The following is a 21,064-nucleotide window of genomic DNA, read 5'->3' as shown; positions in this document are numbered from 1 at the left end:
CAAGGGTAATCTAGGGCTGCCATATATCTAGGTTTCCCCGGACACATCGAGGAATTGGGCTGCAAAATGATGTCTGGGCAGATTTTTGCTGAATTGGCAAAATGTCTGAGAAAAGTAGGGGCAATTTTTAAAAAAACAACAACAAAATTTATAGATCCTCATCTTAAATTAAACACCCCCCCCAAAAAAAAGCTCAACAACTTAACGCTGGGGAATATGGTCAACCCCCCTATCTTTCACGCAATATGGGGCTCATACCCATGACCCTGAGACTATCTCTGTTCTGTATTGTTGGCCCAAACCCCAAGGCAAGAGTTTAAATGTGCTTCTAAATATAGTAAAATTGGTGGGTTAAGCATAGAACTCTTGAGTTGTATGGTGGACAATGAATATTCCCTAGGTTTTATTATTTTCAAAAAAACAATTTTGTTGTTCTTTAATAAACATGGTGGATAACAAGGTGAAAACTGAGTCTGCAAAGTGCTTTCCATGAAAATCGTTAAAAGTGGCAATTTGGCTGTCAGGGAGCACATATTGCTGATACTCACAGGGGCAGGGGCAGAGGAGAATGTCAGAAGATGCATGCTCCATTTTCATCAGTACTATTGTGTCCAGTTGAAAACATTCAAGCAGAAATTTCCTGGGGATATTGTGCCTGCAGTTCTTTGGGAGTCTTGGGCTTGATGTATGCTTGGCCTGAACCAATCTCTGCTGTGCTGTTCTTTGGGAGAAGGAACATGGAATCTTAAGGCCTTTGAACAACAATTATTGAATAATAAAGGCTTACTCTCAGTTCTTTCTAAAATTATATTGGATGCCACTGTAGGTGGACCTGCTGGTTAGATTTTGTGCTGGGAACAAAATATCCAGCTTTCGCTCAGTGATAGAGACTGGGAGGTTTTGTGGTGGAAATTGCCTTATAAATCAATCTTTGCTTCTGTGAGGGAATTACGGTATCTTTGAAAGTATTGCACAGCTGGTATTTGACACCCAGGTATTTGGCCCACACTGCATCAGTTTCCTCCCCCATCTGTTGGATGGTGTGTGTCATCGGGTGGGCATGTATTGATACAAGTGGGTTTGGGGGAGAAGGAGCTTATAGAAATCTCTCAAATAATGCAACAGGATGTGCTCCTTACCCCAAGTTTGGCAGTACTGAAACTAACAATTCAAAATGGGTTTTAAAGAACAATGAACTTATTGTCCACCTGGTCACAAGAAGATGAATAATAATGAAAGTTATTTTGTTGTTTTGTTCTGGGGAAGGAATTTTCCTGAGCATCACTATTATTTCTTCTGTGAAATAGGTATTTACTGGTCCCCACAATAGTTTCAGAAGTACCCCTGGGCCCCGAAAGGTGGGAGCCTCTGGTTTCCACAGCAACATTTTTGCAACTGGGTTCTTTCATACTTTGACCTCCCCCAGCAGAAGTCCATGCTGTTGCAGCTTGCAGCCATTGATGCTCCACATGCACTGTGGCAGGAATAAGGACTTGCCATTCAGCTCCACAGTAGACACAATTCCACCTGTCCAGCTGATTATCATCAGTTTTAGTACTCTTGTATTTATGATGGGGAACCAAGGCTAAGAGATCATGGCTTGGCTAAGACCAGTATCCACCCCCCATGGTAAGGTGGCTCTCACTAGACCTCAAAAGTGAAAACAGGAAGGAAATACTCTAAATCAGAAAGCTGCTATTCTCCACTCTCTTTTGCCCCCTTGGTACAGTGAGTCATGAAGTCATCTCTTTCCTGCCTCTGTGTGGGTGTGATATATAGCAATACACATAGACTTTGCCCTTATTTATTTCAGGAACTTTAGCCAAGAGGACAGGTGTGACTGCTCTAGCTGCCTGAGATTTGGGTTTCCATCCACACACAGCAATCTGTTTTAACAAAACCAGGCTAGAAGAATGTTGCTCCAGCTTCTCTCTGTCCTCTGGGAGGCCTTGTCCTTGCAGGTCGTTCTGGTGTTTCTGGCTACATTTCTACTTCTTGCTGATTTCAAGAAAAAGATTCGCCCAAGGAATTTTCCCCCAGGGCCCATGTGTCTTCCTTTTTTGGGTAACTTGCTACATATGGATTTCAAGAATCCTCAGAATGCAGTACGAAAGGTAAAGATGAAGGATAGAGCCATGGCATGAGTTGAAAACATTGCACCCCCAGATTTAGGGTGGTGGGGTCAGTTCCTTCGTTTAGGGTGCCAAGCCAAGTGGGCCAAAATTGAGATGATCCATTTGGAGGCGCCAGATTTTGGCCTCAGGGTGCCATACAACCAAAGTGTAGCAAAGTTAACCCCTGTTTTGCGCTGGAAAGGCATGTAAGACCCTTGCAGGATAAGTTGCTTCCTAGTTTAGCATCCTGATTCCGAGAATGGTCAGCTGGATGTCTGTGAGAAGCCCACACATGGGGCCGCAAGACAAATGCCTTTCTTTCTGTTTGTTCCCAGCATCTGGTATCCAGATGTGTATTACCTCTGAACTCAGAGGATCTGTTTTACCTAACAGTTATTTGTACCAAATCTGTGTCCACAACTTTCTTTTGCTTTCTGTGGTTTGCAAAGTATTTTGTGTGTTTTGCATGGACAGGCGGAGTCCCCCCATTCCCAGGCGACCCCCGGGTAAAGTAATGACTCAAGACACTGTGCTATGGGATGAAAATTGGCCACAACATTATTAGAACTTCGGATGTAGGGAGACCTTGGCTTAGGCCTTCGTCGTTTATCCCTCCCAGTCCATGGCCAGGGAGCTGGGGAACATCAGGGTTATCCAGAATGTGTGGGGATTGGGCTGGCTCTGGAGAATGTCTGTCAAGCAGAGAGCCGGCCCCCCATTTCTCCGTCGTCACAAGGGAGAGTAATGACAACCAATAGGTGTATGGCCAATGCCTCCCCTCTTACAACCCCTTTAACGGGGAACCCTGGGATCGCCGCCACAGGGGGGGCATGGGTCACCGCTTAACGTCCCCCCCCCCATTAGGGAAGATAGACTAAAGGATTCCGCCAAAGGCCTGAAACCGCCAAAGTTGTGACGTTTTGCTACAGGGAAGGTAAAACCAGCCAATGCAGGAAAATTCCTTTCCGGCCCTTCAACAGCGACCTTATCATAGCAGCACCCACATACCTGTAAAGAAGTTAGCCTGCAAAAGAAAACTTAACTGAGGGAGGGCAGGATGGGAGAAGCTCTGGAGTCAACTGAGGATTCCCAGGTAAGACCCTCCCTCTATTGTGTGGCCAGGGTGGTCCTTCCCCTTACCTGGCCAGGTCCCGCCGGGACTGGATAACAGGCAGAGGTAGGTGGAGACCTCCAGGAGTCTGGCTGGGGGGAGAAGCCAGGATATACTCCCGGGAGCCGCTTAGGTCCAGGGGGTCTGCTCGCGACCACGCAAAAGGCGCCCCCCATTTGATGTGGAGAGCCATCATTGGTGTACATTGTCCTACTCTCCCTCCCCTTTTATCTTTGCAACAACCCTGTGTGGTAGATGAGGCTAAGTTGCCACAAATACGTAAGCAGCAGCTCTTGTGAATAGAAGACAGGTGGAGGATGGAGGGGGCCTGTCCATGTACAGTCCCCGGAAACCCTTTCAGCATTTCTGATATCCCTGATATATTTGATGGCAACCAAAGTTTCCATCTTCCATATAAGCATCAAAGAAGAACCAGGTATGCGCATGTGCGTGCATACACACACACACACACTTCTTCTTTCTCGCTCTCCTTCCAGTTTTCCAAAAAATACGGCAATGTGTTCAGCATTCAGGTTGGAAGCATGTGTTTTGTGGTTGTGAGTGGATTGCAACTGGTGAAGGAAGCTCTTGTTCATCAGGGTGAAAACTTTGTAGACTGGCCCACATCTCCTGTTATTGCTGAAATATTTGGGTCTTTTGGTAAGTTTCTTTTAACATGGTCAATTACTGAGATAGTTAAAGTTTGCTTTTCCCTTTTCTTTTCTTTTCTTTTCTTTTTCATTCTCTGCATTGATTTTGCAATCTTTTGGATTGTTTCTCAAGTTTAAATTTTCAGAACTGATTATTTCCCTAATTTGTATTTGCATTTCTTGCATCTTTAAACCAAAATAAGGCAGTTGTAGTAAAGCTGTGGCATAGACGTATACCTGCTAAACTCTTTAGCTTAACTGAGCTCACTGTTCAGTGTTGGGTGGCAATCAAAGAGTCTGGCTGTGTAGTGCATCAAACAGCTTGTCTGAGTTTTTTTCTTTCATTCAGTTCCTCATTTTTCAGTTCTTCAGTTTGCCACACTATTGCATCTAATAACATTTCATTTAATGCATTGTTTCTGCAACTGAGAATACCGTAAGATTGCATTTAAATTGCAAGCTGAAGTGGCTTTCTGCCCCATTCCTAGTAGTGATGGAATAATATGTCAACGTTAAGTAGTGCATGAATCCCTCCTACTATTGGTCCTCCCCAATACCAAGAATAAGAGAGGTGACAACCAATATTTGGGTGATACCAGGCTACACCTTTATTGACAACACATGTAAGAAGTTTGGCATAGGCATTGGGTAGATTCCACCCCTTCCAGCCCACCTGCTAAAAGAACTTGTGTTTGGGGGTCAACCAGAAATGAGAGAGCTCCTGCCCTACATCAAGGGGTAACTCCCCCGCTGGATTGCATATAGGGAATGCTGTAGCCCCTCGCTTTCACCTGGGTGTCTAGACTGAAGCATCTTCCCAAACCCAATTTCAGAAGGGCCAGACAGAGGCTATAATCTCCCTCCAAGCAAGACTATGTCTATCTAATGCCTAAACTGCCAAAGTTCTGACAACTGCTATGAAGATGGAAAAACCAAAGGGCTGGAGCCAATTTGCCAACTGGGAAAATCTCAACCTGGCCCCAAATATGGTAACTGGCTGTACCATAGCAAGGTGAAACAGAACAACATGCAACAGCAGTATATACAGGATGAGAGATCCAACAGAAAGTGGCTGCAGAGAAAGCCACAGTCCTATGTCATATACTGGGTGACCCATGCCTGCTCACAGATTAGGTAAGTGGGCGGGACCAATTACTCGGGCAGCAAGCTCAGCCCAGAGGCTTCCTTTGCTGCCTGGGAAACGGTCCCTGGGAGTTCCCAAATCAGAACTTGTCACATGGGGGAATGCCAGCCTGCAATGGCATCCAACAGGAAACATGAGCGGACTTCTTATTCAACCATAGCCAACCAGACAAGTTGCTTCACGCATACAGACCTGATCCATGAAGCATTCTGGAGCAAGATGCAATTCAGATGACTGCTGGGTTCATGCCAGGTTGCTTCTTTTCTGCTTAGGCCAGTAGTTGTGATTAAAGTAAATTTGTGCCAATTGCACCATAGTTTTCAATGCAAAGCTGCCAAGAAATGAATGGCCTTTATGAAACAATACTCCCCCTTAGTAGTAAGCAGAGGTCAAGAGTGGGGTCACTGGCATGGACTCAGGAATTTGGAGTCTGTTGTGACACCTAATGCCCCTTAAAAGCTGATGAGCTGAGCCGCCCCTGCAATTGCGTCCAACTATATAAAGAAAGGGGAAAGCAGTGGGAATGGAAGCAGGTCCCTTTGAGGTCCACAGGTGCCCAACACGTAGCAAAAAGGTTATGCAAATGAAATGGAAAAGAGAAATCTATTCATAGTGAGCAAATGAAGGGTGTGAATAATTACAGAAGGGGCTAGAGTGGGACCCCCATTTAAAATTTAACACCTCTTATTTCCAGAAAAGGAATACCAGAGTTGCCTAATGGTCCTCAGAAATGAAGGAGTAAAATATATTGACTGTATGATTTTACAACTGTTAAAACTGTTGTTTTTTAAATAAAAATCTGTATGCTGCCTTTGTATCAAGTGCTCCCACAGCATTTCACATGACAAAATAAAATTAGTATTTAAAATTCTACCCAAACAGTGAAACACACAAAAAGCAAATCAATGAAACAGCAAACAGCGGAATTCAGAGCAATCAGATAAATGCTACCCCCACAAATTACCGTATCTTTTGCTCTATAAGACTAACTTTTTCCCTCCTAAAAAGTAAGGGGAAATGTGTGTGCGTCTTATGGAGCAAATGCAGACTGCGCAGCTATCCCAGAAGCCAGAACAGCAAGAGGGATTGCTGCTTTCACTGCGCAGTGATCCCTCTTGCTGTTCTGGCTTCTGAGATTCAGAATATTGTTTTTCTTGTTTTCCTCTTCCAAAAACTAGATGTGTCTTGTAGTCTGGTGCGTCTTATAGAGCAAAAAATACGGTAGCTAGTTTCTAATGCCTTGCAGTTACAGATAGGTAGCCATGTTGGTCTGCCATAGTCAAAATAAAAAAATTCCTTCCAGTAGCACCTTAAAGACCAACTAAGTTAGTTCTTGGTATGAGCTTTCGTGTGCATGCACACTTCTTCAGATACACGCCTTGTAATGCCTTGCAGTCTTCCCAACATGTCATGAGCAGCCAAGCAGAATAATGGAAAGCAGAGGGGAGTCCATCTTGGAATTAACAGGACTGATAAATCTACTGACTTGCTCTACGTACTTATTACTCCTTCCCATCTAGGAATAGTCTTGTTGCAAAATAAATATAGAAGTCGTTCCTACTTCCCAGTCAAGTATTTGTATTTAAGATGGGGAACCAAGGCTAAGAGATCATGGCTTGGCTAAGAGTAGAACTAGATGGTATGGTAGCACTCACTGGACCTCCCAAGAGCTCAGTTGCTGCTGCTTACTGAGAGGGGGAAAAATCAACACAGCAGTGATGGTAGTGTGCTGTAAACACACTGATGGAGCCAATCCAGAGCTCCTGGTAATGTGTTTGCCTTGCACCAACTTCTCTTCTTCACATGGTCTGCTACTGGAGAAGACTATCTAGTACTAGAGGGCTCTGGCCCTCTGAATGATCCTTCTCCCATCATCCCTGTCTATTGGCCATACTGGCTGGGGCTGCTGGGAGTTGGAGACCCAAAACCAGCTGGAGAGGTACTGGTTGCCAGTCCCAGATCAAGTCATTCTGTTGCCAGAAAAAAATGTAACCTATGTAATATTGAACAGAAGGCAAGCAGGTTGACTCCTCCGGCCTCCTTAGCCATTGGTTATAGCTGTTGAAATCACCACTGGTCCAAATGTGTCAGGAACAGAAGTCATCCTCCTTAGTAAAAGTTTTAAATTTCTTTATTGACAGTGCTTTGATTTGCACTGCCAGAAACGCCTTCTTAGAAATGTCCGGAAGGAAAGTAACCTTTACAGTTCCTAAAAAGGGAAAACAGGAAGGAAATATCATAACTCTTCCCCCTTGGTAGAGTTACTCATTAAGTCATCACCTTGCCTATTTGTGGGCATGATACATAACAATACCTGCGGACTTTGCCCTCATTTCCTGTAGGAGCATTAGCCACGCGGGCGGGTGTGGTAACATGGCTCTCGCTAGACCTCCCAAGAGCTGAGTTGCTCCTGCTTACTGGGAGGGGGGAAAGCAACATGACGGTGATGTTGGTGTGCTGTAAACACACTGATGGAGCCAATCCAGAGCTCCTGGCAATGGATTTGCATTGCACAAAATTTCCCCCTTCTACATGGTCTGCTACTGGCTAAAACTATCTTAGTAATAGAGGGCTCTCCACTGATCCCTGACTGTTGACCATACAACCTAGAGCTGTTGGGAGTTGGACACCAAAAACATCTGGAGAGGTGCTGGTCAGTCTGTTGCCAAAGCAAAATCTAACGTATGCAGTACTGAACAGAAGGCAAGCAGGGTGACTTCTCTGGCTCCTTAGGCAGCGGGCAGAGCTGCTGAAACTACCACTGGTCCAAACATGTCAGGAACAGAAGACATCCTCCATAGCAAACATTTTAAATTTCTTTACGGACAGTGCTTTGATTTGTAGTGGCAGAAAACCCCTTACAAATGTCATGAAGGAAAGTATCCTTTACTGTTTCACAAAAGTGAAAACAGGAAGGAAATATTCTAATTCAGAAAGTGGCTGTTCTCCACACTCTTCCCCGCCCCCTTGGTACAGTGAGTGATTAGGTCATCTCCTTCCTGCCTCTTTGTGGGCGTGATATATAATATATGCAAACTTTGCCCTTATTTCAGGAACTTTAGCCAAGAGGGCGGGTGTGGCTGCTGTAGCTGGAGCAGAATCAAGTTTCCCTTGACACAATGCCGTCTGTTTTGACATAAGAACACCTAGAAGGGTTTGAAGATGTTGCTCCAGCTGCTCTCTGTCCTCTGGGAGGCCTTGTCCCTGCAAGTTGTTCTGGTGTTTCTGGCAACATTTTTACTTATTGCTGATTACAAGAAACAGATTCGCCCAAGGAATTACCCCCCAGGGCCCAGGCCTCTTCCCTTTCTGGGTAGCACACTACTTCTGGATTTCAAGAAGCCTCAGATTTCAGTAAGAAAGGTAAGGATGGAGGAAAGAGCTTTAGGGTGGTGTGGGAAGTTTCTCCCTATAAGATGCCTAGCCAAGTGGGCGCAAAATTGAGAAAATCTATTGGAGGGTGCCAGATTTTGGGCTCACTCACCACCTAACAGCTATTTGTAACAAACCTGTGTCCACAACTGCCATTTGCTTTCTATGGCTGGCAGAATATTGTGGGTGTGCATGTATGTGTTGTTGTACATTGCCCTACCTTCACTCCCCCTTTATCTTTGCAACAGCTTTGTGTGGTAGACTAGGCTAAGTTATTACATGCAAATAAGCAGCAACTCTTGTGAATAGATTGCAGGTGGAGGATGGAGGCAGCCTGTCCATTTACAGCCCCTGGAAACCATTTGACAGCAATCAAAGCTACCTTCTGCCATATTTCTTTCTCCCTCTCGCTCCAGTCTGCCAACAAATTAATATATAATATATTAGATAGGATATTATATGTTCTTCCTCCATCTCCATTCAGGTTCTAGGGCTGCTCAGTGATACTAAAACTCCAGTGACACATAATGTGGCATTTTTGGGCTGGCGGCAAGAAAGATCAAGGAGAAGAACCTGGACAAAATTGCAGTAAACTGTAAGGGAGATTCAGAGGTCTAAACTGGGGGGGGGAGCTATGTTGTGTGGAGCCCCCAATCTACACATGCATTTGCACTTTATAGTTTTGACAATTCAGGCAGTGGCTCTGTTTTTTATATACAATTATATAGTTATATTGATACATCTTCTCTTGATAGTATTTTGTCATGGACTTTGGCTAGTACAATAAAGCTTATTCACCTTACTGTCTCCATTCAGCTTGCAGAAAAATATGGCAATGTATTCGGCCTTCAGACTGGAAACATAAGGATTGTGGTTGTAAATGGATTACACCTGGTGAAAGAGGCTCTTGTCCATCAGGGAGAATATTTTGTAGATCGACCAAAATCCCCTGTTCTTGATAAGATATTTGGGTCACTTGGTAAGTTTCCTTTACTATGGTCAATGATTTAGATGATTAAAATTGCTTTTTTAATTATATGCACTGATTGTACAACCTTTTAGATTATTAGATGTTTTCTTAATTTAGGGTTACCAGACGTCCCCGTTTCCAGGGGACAGTCCCCGGATTTGCGAATAAGTCCCTCAACAAATTCCATCCCCGGAATGTCCCCGGATTTCATCTAATGTCCCCGGGAAACGCAGCCTATAGGAGCAGCCTCCCAACATCTGGGAAGGGAGGCTTCACGCTGCCTATCAGAGCTTGCGTGCAAGCAGGAGGGGGCAGGGATCTCTCAGTTAGGCAACGGGAAGCCTCCCTTCCCAGCTGAGGGATCCCTGCCCCCTCCTGCTTGCACGCAAGTAGGAATGGGATTGGGGCTGCTCTGATGGGAATGGAGGCATCGCACTGCCTGAGCCTCGCCGCCGCTCTCAGCCCTCCTTCTCCACCTTCCATTGCTGACCCACCGTGTACCGCCTCCCCACCCACCCCCACCACAAAAGAACCAACAACTCAGGGGCTGCCCAGGCTCATGGAGAAAGGAGATAGAAGCATAGGAGGAAGGGGAAACATGGTGGTTGAGGTCAAGGTGGCGGCCACCCCTCTCCCACTGCCATCACTGCAGCATCAACACCCTGAACGTGTAGTATGTATGTATGTATGTATGTATGTATGTATGTATGTATTTAAAGTGTCCCCAGATTCATTGGAAAAAATCTGGTAACCTTATCTTAATTCACTTTTCCATTTCTTGCATCTTTAAACAAAAGTAAACTAATAAGATTTGTCATAGATGTAGACCTGCAAAACTAGATTAACAGCTCACAGTTCAGTGTTGGGTGGCAATCAGAGTCTGGCCGTGTAGTGCATCAAACAGCTTGTCATTCTTGGTCTGCAATTGTTAGAGGTGGAGGAATATGGGAGTTTTTCTTTCATTCAGTTCCTCATTTATCTGTTGTTCAGTTTGCCACACTTCTACATCCAGTAATGTTTCAGCTAATGTATTGTTTCAGGCAGTGAGAATGAATTAAAATTGCATTAAATTGCACCTGAGCTGACTTTCTGCCCCATCCCTAGTAGTGATGGAATAATATGCTGTCGTTAAGCACTGTATGGAAGCAGCAGGTAGTATCTTTTTCACAGCCATTTTTGAGTCCACAGCTGCCTTGACCAACTACATTCTTTCCATGGGACCCTGTGGGGTTCAGGAGCCCAGTTATGTCACCCCTTGCCTGCAGAGCTGGCAGCCTCTCACCCTTTTTTGAGCACCCTCCCTTGTGGAGTGTTCCTCAGCCTCCTCTCCTCTCCCCTCTCCTTGGGAGTCCTCTAGGCCAGTGTTTCCCAACCGGTGTTCCCCGGCACACGAGTGTGCCGTGAGACACCGGCTGGTGTGCCGCGAGATGCCTGGAGGGAGGCGGGCGAGTCGGGCGGCGAGAGGCGGGGCGGGGGCGGCGAGGAGAGGCCGCGCCTCCTGCTGCTGCCTGGCGCTCCTCCTCGCAGCCGGCAGCGCTGCCTGGGCGCCTCCGCGCGACTCTGTCTCGCTGGGTTTGGTCTCCCAGCAGAGACGGGTCACACGCGCCCCTCCCTCCCTCCCTCAGCCTGCGCGGAGGCGGATTGAGCGCAGCTGAGAGGAGCTGCCGAGGGAAAAAACGTTCACTTTTGTGCGTCCCTCCCGGCGTGACGCTGCGCGCTGACGTCACGGGGCGGGGCTTTAATGGTGGTGTGCCGCGAGATTTTTTTTTAGTACACAGGTGTGCCGTTGCCCAAAAACGTTTGGGAAACACTGCTCTAGGCAGCCACTGCTGCCATCCTTGGTCTCTGAGCTCCCCCACCTCCTTGCCAAAGAGAGGTGCCTCCTCACACTGCCCCACAGGGGCCTGGAACTTGTCTGTCCCAACAGCAAGGACTGGCTGGCTGGGCTCCCTAACCCAGTGTTTCCCAACCTTTTTTGGGCAAAGGCACACTTGTTTGATGAAAAAAATCTCGAGGCACACCACCATTACAGCCCCGTGACGTCAGCGCGCAGCGTCACGCCGGGAGGGACGCACGAAAGTGTAAGTTTCAATTTTTTTTCCTCCCCCTTGCCGGGGAACCTCCAAGCTTTGGGGGTGGGGGGGGAGGAGGCAGCAAAGCGAGGCAGGAAGGAGAGCGCAGCTTGGCTGGGTGAGCTTTGGCAGGGGCAGGGAATGAGAGCCGCGAGGCGGGCGCTGCGGACGGAGGCGCTGCCCGCCGAGCTCGCAGGCAGCCAGGCAGGCAGACGGCGAGAGCCCCGCGCTGGGCGGCCTCTCCTCGCCGCTGCCGCCCCGCCTCTCGCCGCCCGACTCGCCCGCCTCCCTCCAGGCAACATCTCGCGGCACACCAGGCAACATCTCGCGGCACACTAGTGTGCCGCGGAACAGTGGTTGGGAAACACTGCCCTAACCCACTTGCTTCCTTGTTCCGTGGCCACCTCAGCTCCTGACAACCAGCACACCCAGAACATTCACTCGCAGAGCTCGTAACCAGGGCTGCTGCAGCAAACAGCCACACAAGCCTTTGGGAGGCAGAGATGCTAGAGGGCATCAGAGGAGGGAGGGAAGGAAAGAGGATCAGAGACCAGTGTTGCCCGCAGCACTCTTAACCATAATTCAAGGCACCCTAGGGTACCATGGCACTCTGGTTGCAAAGCACTGAGCTAAGACTTCCCTGTGATTGTGTCCATTTAGGAAAGGGAGGGCATTGGGAAGTGAAACAGGTCCAGTTCAGAGGTCACTGTCCACAGATGCCCAACATATAGACCTCCAGGTATAGGGCAGTATATAAATTGAAACAACAACATATAGAAAAATGTTATGCAAATGAAACAGCAAAGAGAAATATGTTAATAGTGAGCAGAACCCAAGTGGGGATGCAGCATGCTGGAACTCATGTCGAGTGGGCCTGTGGCCAAGGTCCAGGTCACATTTTCAAATGCCTTGTAGTCTTTCCAACATATTAAGTAGGCAAGCAGAATAAAGGGAAAGAGACAGGAATCCATCTTGGAATTGAAAGGACTGCTAAATCTTACTTACTTGCTGTATGTACTTATTACTCCTTCCCATCTAGGACTGGTCTTCTCTAATGGTCTCATCTGGAAACATCAAAGACGGTTTGCCTTATCAACACTCAGAAACTTTGGTTTGGGCAAAAGGTCTTTAGAAGAAAGAATACAGGAGGAAAGCCGTTACTTAAAGGAAGCAATAGAAGCTGAGAAAGGTGAGAACCAGAATCAACAAACCTGGGGCATATTTACGCTGCTATTTTCTATGAACAAGATCAAAAATACATTAGCCAGGGTGCGAAGCTCTTTAGCATTATTTCTTCACGTAAACGTAGCTCTGCTTGGACTGGAATGACCCTGTGATGGCGAAGGGGGGTGTTGATAGGAAGCTCCACAGAGGCTCGTTGTGGTGCACAAAAGTTCTAGTGTAAAGCTCTGTGTTGGAACCTGCCATGGGAGCTAAAAGCCGCTGAACTAGAACAGACTTAAGAACAAAGATGGAGTGTTTGGGCTGAGAAGGTGTGCAGATTTTGATGATTTTGACAACCAACATCACAAATAGAATAGGGTTTGAAGTGCAATCATTTTGGTATATTTTGGTATATACTGTCTTTGAGACGGTCCTTACCCTTTTTGACAGCCATTGTTACAGAATAATCCTTGTCTATGGAGAATATAAATACTCACTAGAAAATATAAATAGATCTCAGAGTCCTGAGTGTCCCAGGTTAAATTACAGGATATGATGTTAATACCGATGCTTTCTTTGGCTAAAACAAATTCTACCCCTTCCACTCTCATCCACTTTCCCCTCCTTCTGTTTTGTTATATGGAAGCTAGAAGCACCCCAATTCCTTCTGCACCATTTTCTCTCTCTCCCCAGGGCAGCCATTTGACCCTCACTTTCAGATTAATAATGCTGTTTCAAATATCATCTGTTCCATCACTTTTGGGGACCGCTTTGATTACCATGACAGTCGTTTCCAGAAGCTACTGCACTTGCTTGATGAGGCATTGCTTCTTCAGGGAAGTGTTTGGAGTATGGTAGGTCTTCTCTGAATTCTTTTGCATATACAGTGGTACCTCGCAAGACGAATGCCTCGCAAGACAAAAAACTCGCTAGACGAAAGGTTTTTCCGTTTTCGATTTGCCTCGCAAGACGAAATTTCCCTATGGGCTTGCTTCGCAAGACGAAAACGTCTCGCGGCTTTGTTTCCTTTGTCTAAAAACAAAGACATGTTTTGTTTATAAAGTTAATTTATTTTCCCTTCAATTTTTGAACTGCTCTATACAGTATGTGTGACTTTAAAGAGCAGTTAATAAACTGTTGTTGTACCAAATTTGGCTTTGTTTCGACTTTTTTTGACCATAGGAACGCATTAATTGATTTTCAATGCATTCCTATGGGATTTCGTGATTCGCAAGACGAAAAATTCGCTAGACGACAAAAATTGCGGAACGAATTAATTTCGTCTTGCGGGGCACCACTGTAACCACAACACAATTGCTTGGGCTCCAGTCACATTCCCACATTATTGCTGACTGTGAAATCATTTGCTTTGGTCCTCCTTTTTCTTCATGTTCAGATTTCTGTTTTTCCTGTATTCAAGCATCTTGTTCCATCCATTTTCCTTTGCCCCCTAGTGTTGTTTATAAAAGCACTGAAGATGAAAAGGTTGGGATGTGTTCAGTAACGTAAAGTGGGAGGCCAAATCATGTGTTACAGCACAGATCATATTTTTATTGGGGGGAATAACATGTGTGACCGAATAAAATCTCTATGCATGTGAACAGAGTGAGGCCATCACAAATGGTATACATAGAGTGAGCTGCTATTGTTCTGACCCAGCTTCTGACAACCTAGTTCAAAAGCATACCAGCGCAAGTATATAAATAGGTACTGCTGTAGTAGGAAGGTAAACGGCATTTCCGTACAATCAGGCGTCCATCAAGGTGACCCGTTACGCTGGAAGTGGTTTAATCATGTTGGCCACATGACCCGGAAAGCTGTCTGTGGACAAATGCCGGCTTGTTGGCCTGAAAAGACAGATGAGCGCCGCCACCTCATAGCCACCTTTGACTGCACTTAACTGTCCAGGGGTGCTTTACTTTACCTACATGGACTAATTCTACACACACAACATTTACAATCTGTGAATTGACACCTCATGCAGATGCATAACATTAAAGGGAAACTACATATTCATGACATGAGCAGGCATTGATACATGCAGTTTTCAAAATGGCAATCATCTTCATAGGAAGTTGATCAGTGAATTAGAAGGTGTGCTTTCAGAAATCAGCACCATGATGCCATTTAATCTGCAATCCATACATTTCTAACCAAGAAGTGAAGACATTGCCATGGGGTCCCATCATAAGCAGTGGTGAGTACAATATTTGCTCTGGTTCCAAGAGAGTCTGCCATCTTTGAGCCTGTGCACACCAGCCTTTATTACTGCCAGCCTCTTTCCCATGACAAGAGCATGATGTGAATGTTTTTGGAGAGGGCTTTCCCTGCACATACATGATATTAGTGTTTGTTTCCTCAGATGTATGATCTCTTTCCCTATGTCATGAAATACCTGCCGGGGCCCCATCACACACTTTTTAAAAACTGGGAGCAGCTGAAATACTTTGTGAGAGAAATCATTGAAAAACACAAAGAAGACTGGAACCCATCTGAACCCAGAGACTTCATTGATGCCTACCTAAATGAAATGGCCAAGGTAAGAGATGAAAAGGATAGAAGGTAGATATAATTTTGATAATAAAAATGATAGTAGCAGAAGGCAGAGAAACAATTTTAAAAACCAGAAATAACCATGTGGCCCATAATGGCTGACCACATTTCAATGTTTCCATTGAATTTATTATTCTAGAAAAAATACATTTCTGCATATGCATGAATATGAACTCATGTATTTTGTGGGGAGACAATTCTCCATTCTTTCACTGCTGGGATTTTACCACTTGTCAGTGGTGAGTGAGAGCAAACAGTTGACATGACCAAAAGAATCATTGTAGTAAAGGCCAACCATTGCCTCAGTTGTCTGAATAAACCTACTCTAGGGCTTTGGCGTCCTTGACCAGAACAATCCCAAACTTCATGCCAGCACCAGTGATTCGCAGGACTGTTGTCTTGACCTTCCTGGATGCAGGATTAGAGTCGCTGAATCCCCTAGTGATCTCTTGACTTGTGGGTCTGACAGGATGGTGTTTTTAATGGCAGCTTAACTCCCTGGTGCATTTTTGTTTTAAGGACGATTCTGTTTCCAATTTCCATGAAGAAAACCTTCTACATTCAGCACTGGATCTGTTTCTTGCTGGAACGGAAACAACTTCTACAACCCTGCGTTGGGGTTTGCTGTATATGGCCATTTATCCAGATATTCAAGGTAGAACTGTAGTTGGCTCATTACTTTGGGTTGTGCATAACAAAGGCCTACTGAAAGCAAACATCAATATATAATCTTATTATTAGATGCTGAAAAGGTCTTTGACAAAATATATAAACAGAATATGGTGGCTGTACTAAACTAATGGTGGCTGTATTTCCTTTGGAATGCAAAAAATGGATTAAGATATCATATGATTCACCCTCATCTAGAGTAAAAGTAAATGCCATGTTTTCTGCTACTATAGAGGAGACAGACAGGGATGTCCACTTTCACCTTTGTTTTTCAATATTTGCATGGAACCCTTAGCTTGCGCTATTAGACAACATAGGTACTGTTGATCTATGGAGAAATACATAATTAAGTTTAATACAAATTTGTTTCATCTGCAGATGATATTCTTTTGTTTATTTCTAAATCCTCATTTGCTGATGCAGATTATGGGGGTCTTTCCTAAAATATCAGGATACTCTGCTGACTGGTCCAAATGAAAATGGATTCCAATAAGTGAAAATTTGGTTACCTATTCATTTAAGGAGTATCAATTCTGTATCTGCTCAAATCCGTTAAATATTATAGATGGGCCATCCCTACAGATCTTAGAAAAAGTTTATCCTTGTGTTGATGGGAGATTTTATTTTGTTTGCAGCAAAAGTCCAAGCGGAAATAGATTCTGTGATTGGCCAGTCTCGCCAGCCAGCGATGGATGACAGGGACAGAATGCCATACACCAATGCAGTTGTTCATGAAATTCAAAGAATAAGCAACATTATACCTTTGAATGTGCCTCGGTTGACAACAAAGGACACTACACTGGCTGGGTTTCATATTCCCAAAGTAAATGCTAAGAAGATATACCTTTCTCATAAGCCTTTCCTCTTCTCTTGAGATGTGAAAACTTGATGCCAAAGTTCTAAGTCAGGGATAGCCAGTGTGCTGCTCCCAAGATGCTGTTGAACTCCTTCTGCTTGAGCCAGCATGGCCACTGGGCAGGGTCTGGGGTGTTCTTTGGGCACATCAAGATCTGGAGTGGAGGGAAGGGGTTATGGCTAGATAGACTTTTGGTTCTTTCCAACCCCTGGCAAAGATGGATTCCAAGCACAGTCTGTACCATTTGTATGGATAGCTAGTTACTTTCTTTTCTTTTCGCTTTTTTAAAAATGACCATTACTAATAACCCAAACTGCAACACCTGGCATCTGGTGTTTCCTATCCTACTTTGAATATACAGTCATACCTCGGGTTGAATACGCTTCGAGTTGAGTGTGTTCGAGTTGCGCTCCGTGGCAAGCTGGAAGTAATGGAGTGTGTTACTTCTGGGTTTCGCCGCTTGCGTATGCGCAGTTGCTTAAAATGACGTCACGCGCATGCGCAGAAGCGGCAAAAAGTGATATGTGCGCGTGTGCAGACGTGCCGTCGCTAGTTACATTTACCTCTAGATGCGAATGGGGCTCCGGAATGGATCCCGTTCCTATCTAGAGGTACCACTGTATTTTAAAATTGAACCTGTGTTTTTGTGAGATGTGGTTCAATGAATTACTTAATAATGCATAAAAAATATCCCATTCAAAACATTTTTTCTGAGTTGGACTTGGATCTAGGAGGCTTAGTACTGCAGTAGTTACACAGATCAAAAGACAAAGATTTCTTTGCAAGTTTTAGTCTACCACTTTTCTCTGCTTCTTCTTTGGCAGGACACTATATTACTTACCAACTTGACCTCACTGCTGTTTGACGAGGATGAGTGGGAAACACCCAATGTGTTTAATCCTGGTCATTTCCTAGAGAATGGTCAGTTCAGGAAAAGGGAAGCGTTTCTGCCATTCTCTGCAGGTAACAAAAGTTGATGCGTGGCTCCTTAGAATTGCAACAAAGACTGCATGATGATGGCTTGGTTGCTGGGAGTCTGGTGTATTACAGGGTTCAGCACCCTATTGGGGCCAGTGGTCACGTTTGGGATTGTGAGGAAGTACTGTGGATGCAAGTCACAAAAGGACTACTATAGGAGGTGTGAAGTTACACAAAATGGTGTTAATACACTCCCCAGTGTGGATTTTTGAGGGAATAGTTTCAGAGCTTTCTCAGGTGCCCTAAGTGGGAGAGGTGCTCCACCAGCCGTTGGGTAGACAGCAGCTGATGTATTTTTTCATAGTTTCCACACGGAAGAGAAACCCACTTCCATCTTGAACTTGAGGAACTGAGCTCTGTTTGCCACGCCCTTAGCTAAGTTATATGCAGATTAGGGAGATTCCTAATAAAATATTATTGAAATTTATCTCATATGCAGTTTTGGAGGAAAATATCAATTGATGTAACTCAAATATATCTATTCCAAATTCAGTAAAACCATGATCATATTTGTTCAGTGTTCCCATTTGCTTGACTGAGAAGTAGGAACGACTTCTATGTTTATTTTGCAACAACGTAATTACTTTTAAAATTATTTGATCTGCCCATGTTATTTAAATTGTGCCACTCAGTGGAGAGCAAAAGCTCTCCACTGTAACAGTCTTTTTCCTCCTTGTCTTCTAGGAAAGCGAGCCTGTTTGGGAGAGCAGTTGGCGAGGACCGAGCTCTTCATTTTCTTCACTGCCCTAATTCAGAAGTTCACTTTCCAGGCTCCAAAGAATGAGACATTAAGCCGTGAATTTAGGATAGGTTTGACCGTGTCTCCCCTGCCATACCGGATATGTGCATTCTCTCGCTAAGGGGACTTACTTTATGTCATTGCCGTTTCTTTAAAAAGTAGGATCAGTTTATGGTGCAGGAACAGGTCTATGGTTTAATCCTAATTGTGTTTAGCCAGAGTTCAGTAGGGCTTAACCCAGGTGAGCAGGATTGGGACTGCAGCATGTTCCTTTAAAGCAGAGATTTCCACACTTTTTAGACACACATCGTTTTGCGACACAATTATTCAGTTTTAATAGCAAACTAGAGGTTAAACTAACCCCTTATAAGAGATACGGACATATATCATGCAACACCCCTGAACACCGCAGTCGACACACTAATGATGACACATGCTTTGGAAAGCTCTGCTTTAAAGCCTATTCAAAGCACATTTGCCCCCTCAAAGAATTTGGGCAACTAGGGTTTATGGGTACTTGGAATTGGAGCTCTCTGAAGGATAAATTCAATTTCCGAGGATTCTTGTGGGAATGTGTGTATGCAGATCATAATGATACATTGATGAGGATCCAAATTCCATCCTCCCACTTCTTGTTCCAGGGTATATGTCTACCCACCATCCCATTATTTTCAAAAAATAATAATAATGTCCTGGCTGTGGTGAAGAAAAGGCATTCCTTTGTTTGTAGGAATCTGTGTGCTTACGACTCAAGATAAAACCCTAATGTAATTCCTTCCTTTGTTTATAAAATAAAAAAAAATGTTGCTTGGAAATTTTTGTTACATAACCAGTTCATAGAACCATAGACTCATCAAATTTTGCAAGGGACCCCAAGTGTATTCTATTTCAAACCCCTGCAATGCAGGTATCTTTTGCCCAATATTGGGCTTGAACCCATGAACCTGAGGTTCTTGCAGTTGTGTATTGGTGGCCCCAACCCCAAGGCAAATCTTACAGTAAATGTGCTTATAAATACGGTAGAATTGATGGGTTTAACTCTTGAATGTTGCCTAGGTTTTATTATTTTCCAAAAACATTATTGTTGTGCTTTAATATACAGTGGTACCTTGGGTTACATACGCTTCAGGTTACAGACTCCGCTAACCCAGAAATAGTGCTTCAGGTTAAGAACTTTGCTTCAAGATGAGAACAGAAATAGTGCTCCTGCGGCGCGGCGGCAGCAGGAGGCCCCATTAGCTAAAGTGGTGCTTCAGGTTAAGAACAGTTTCAGGTGAAGTACGGACCTCCGGAACGAATTAAGTACTTAACCTGAGGTACCACTGTACTACATAGTGGATAACAAGGTGAAAACTGAGTCTGCAAAGTGTTTTCCATGAAAATAGTTAAAAGTGGCAATTTGGCTGTCTGGGAGTGCATAGTGCTGACATTCACAGGGGCAGGGGCAGAGGAGAATGCCACAGAGAAGATACACACTCCCTTTCCTTATGATTGTGTGCAGATTTAAAAGTCCACTTGGAAAAGTTCAAGTTGAAATTTCCTTGGGATATTGCACCTACAGTTCTTCAAGAGTTTTGGGCTCGATGTATGCTTGGCCCGAACCAATCTCTGCTGTGGTGTTCTTTGGGAGAAGGAATGTGGAGTCTTATTATTGAATACAGTGGTGCCTCGCAAGACGAAAAGAATCTGTTCCGTGATTCTCTTCGTCTAGCGGTTTTTTCGTCTTGCGAAGCAAGCCCATTGACGGATTAGAGGATTAGCGCTATTAGCACTATTAGCGGCTTTTAGCGGCTTTTAGCGGCTTATCAGCTTATTGGATCAGCTGATAAGCGGCTTAGCGGCTTAGAAAGCGGCAGGAACTCGCAAGACATTTTCGTCTTGCGAAGCAAGCCCATAGGAGATTCGTTTTGCGAAGCACCTCCAAAACGGAAAACTCTTTCGTCTAGCGAGTTTTCCGTCTTGCGAGGCATTCGTCTTGTGGGGCACCACTGTAATCATGGAGCAGATAAAGGCTTACTGTCATCTCTTTATAAAATTATATTGGATGCCACTGTAGGTGGACCAGCTGGTTAGAAGTTGTGCTGGGAACAAAATATCCAGCTTGACCAATATAGCTGGGCATGTATTGATACAAATGGGTTTGGGGAGAAGGTGCATATAGAAAACTCTCAAATAATGCAACGGAATGTACTCATTACTCCAACTTGTTATTCATCTTCTTCCAGTGAGTAATTTCACCTGTATTGATCTGAATTCTAGCATATAGCCTTCCTGGAGAAACTCTCTCATAGATTACAGGTGTTGTGGGAGGACAGAAAAGAGATCAAATTCCAGCTATTTGGTTTCCTTTCATTTGAACATAAGAATGGACTTGGCATAGCTGGATAGCTCAAACAATATATAAATTGGTGAAGATATCCTGACGTCCATTGGGAAATATTGTTTGCCAGTAAGAAATTTTGCAAGAAGGTGACAGAAGAGGAAAACAACTCCTAAATATTAAGGTGCTGCTTTTGATAACTTACTAAGTTTATATCAATTCTATTGCCATGTGTCATATCTCATCTTGAATTACGGTTGTGCGATCCGGATAAAGATAGCAGATGCAAAATCTCTTTGACAACATGTTCCCACAACCATAACTATCAACACTTTGACAACAGACAATTCAA

General features: G+C 44.5%; 1 protein-coding gene across 1 annotated transcript in view; it reads left to right on the top strand.

Moving 5' to 3' along the window:
* LOC308587764 (uncharacterized protein) overlaps window positions 1-19,438 on the top strand; it is a 42,601-nt gene extending 23,163 nt beyond the window's left edge. Inside the window, exons 11-19 of the mRNA XM_081195527.1 lie at window positions 8,170-8,382; window positions 9,208-9,370; window positions 12,473-12,622; window positions 13,291-13,451; window positions 14,960-15,136; window positions 15,670-15,805; window positions 16,455-16,642; window positions 17,500-17,638; window positions 18,338-19,438. Coding sequence (XP_081051653.1) covers window positions 8,170-8,382; window positions 9,208-9,370; window positions 12,473-12,622; window positions 13,291-13,451; window positions 14,960-15,136; window positions 15,670-15,805; window positions 16,455-16,642; window positions 17,500-17,638; window positions 18,338-18,513 — 1,503 coding nt within the window. The 3' untranslated portion in view covers window positions 18,514-19,438. The remainder of the gene's footprint in view (window positions 1-8,169; window positions 8,383-9,207; window positions 9,371-12,472; window positions 12,623-13,290; window positions 13,452-14,959; window positions 15,137-15,669; window positions 15,806-16,454; window positions 16,643-17,499; window positions 17,639-18,337) is intronic.
* Window positions 19,439-21,064: the final 1,626 nt, after the last annotated feature.

This window comes from Podarcis bocagei (assembly GCF_964188305.1).
Source record: "Podarcis bocagei genome assembly, chromosome: 5".
Taxonomy (NCBI): Eukaryota; Metazoa; Chordata; class Lepidosauria; order Squamata; family Lacertidae; genus Podarcis; species Podarcis bocagei.
The sequence above is the reverse complement of the archived record's forward strand: the minus strand, read 5'-3'. Positions and strand labels throughout refer to the sequence as shown.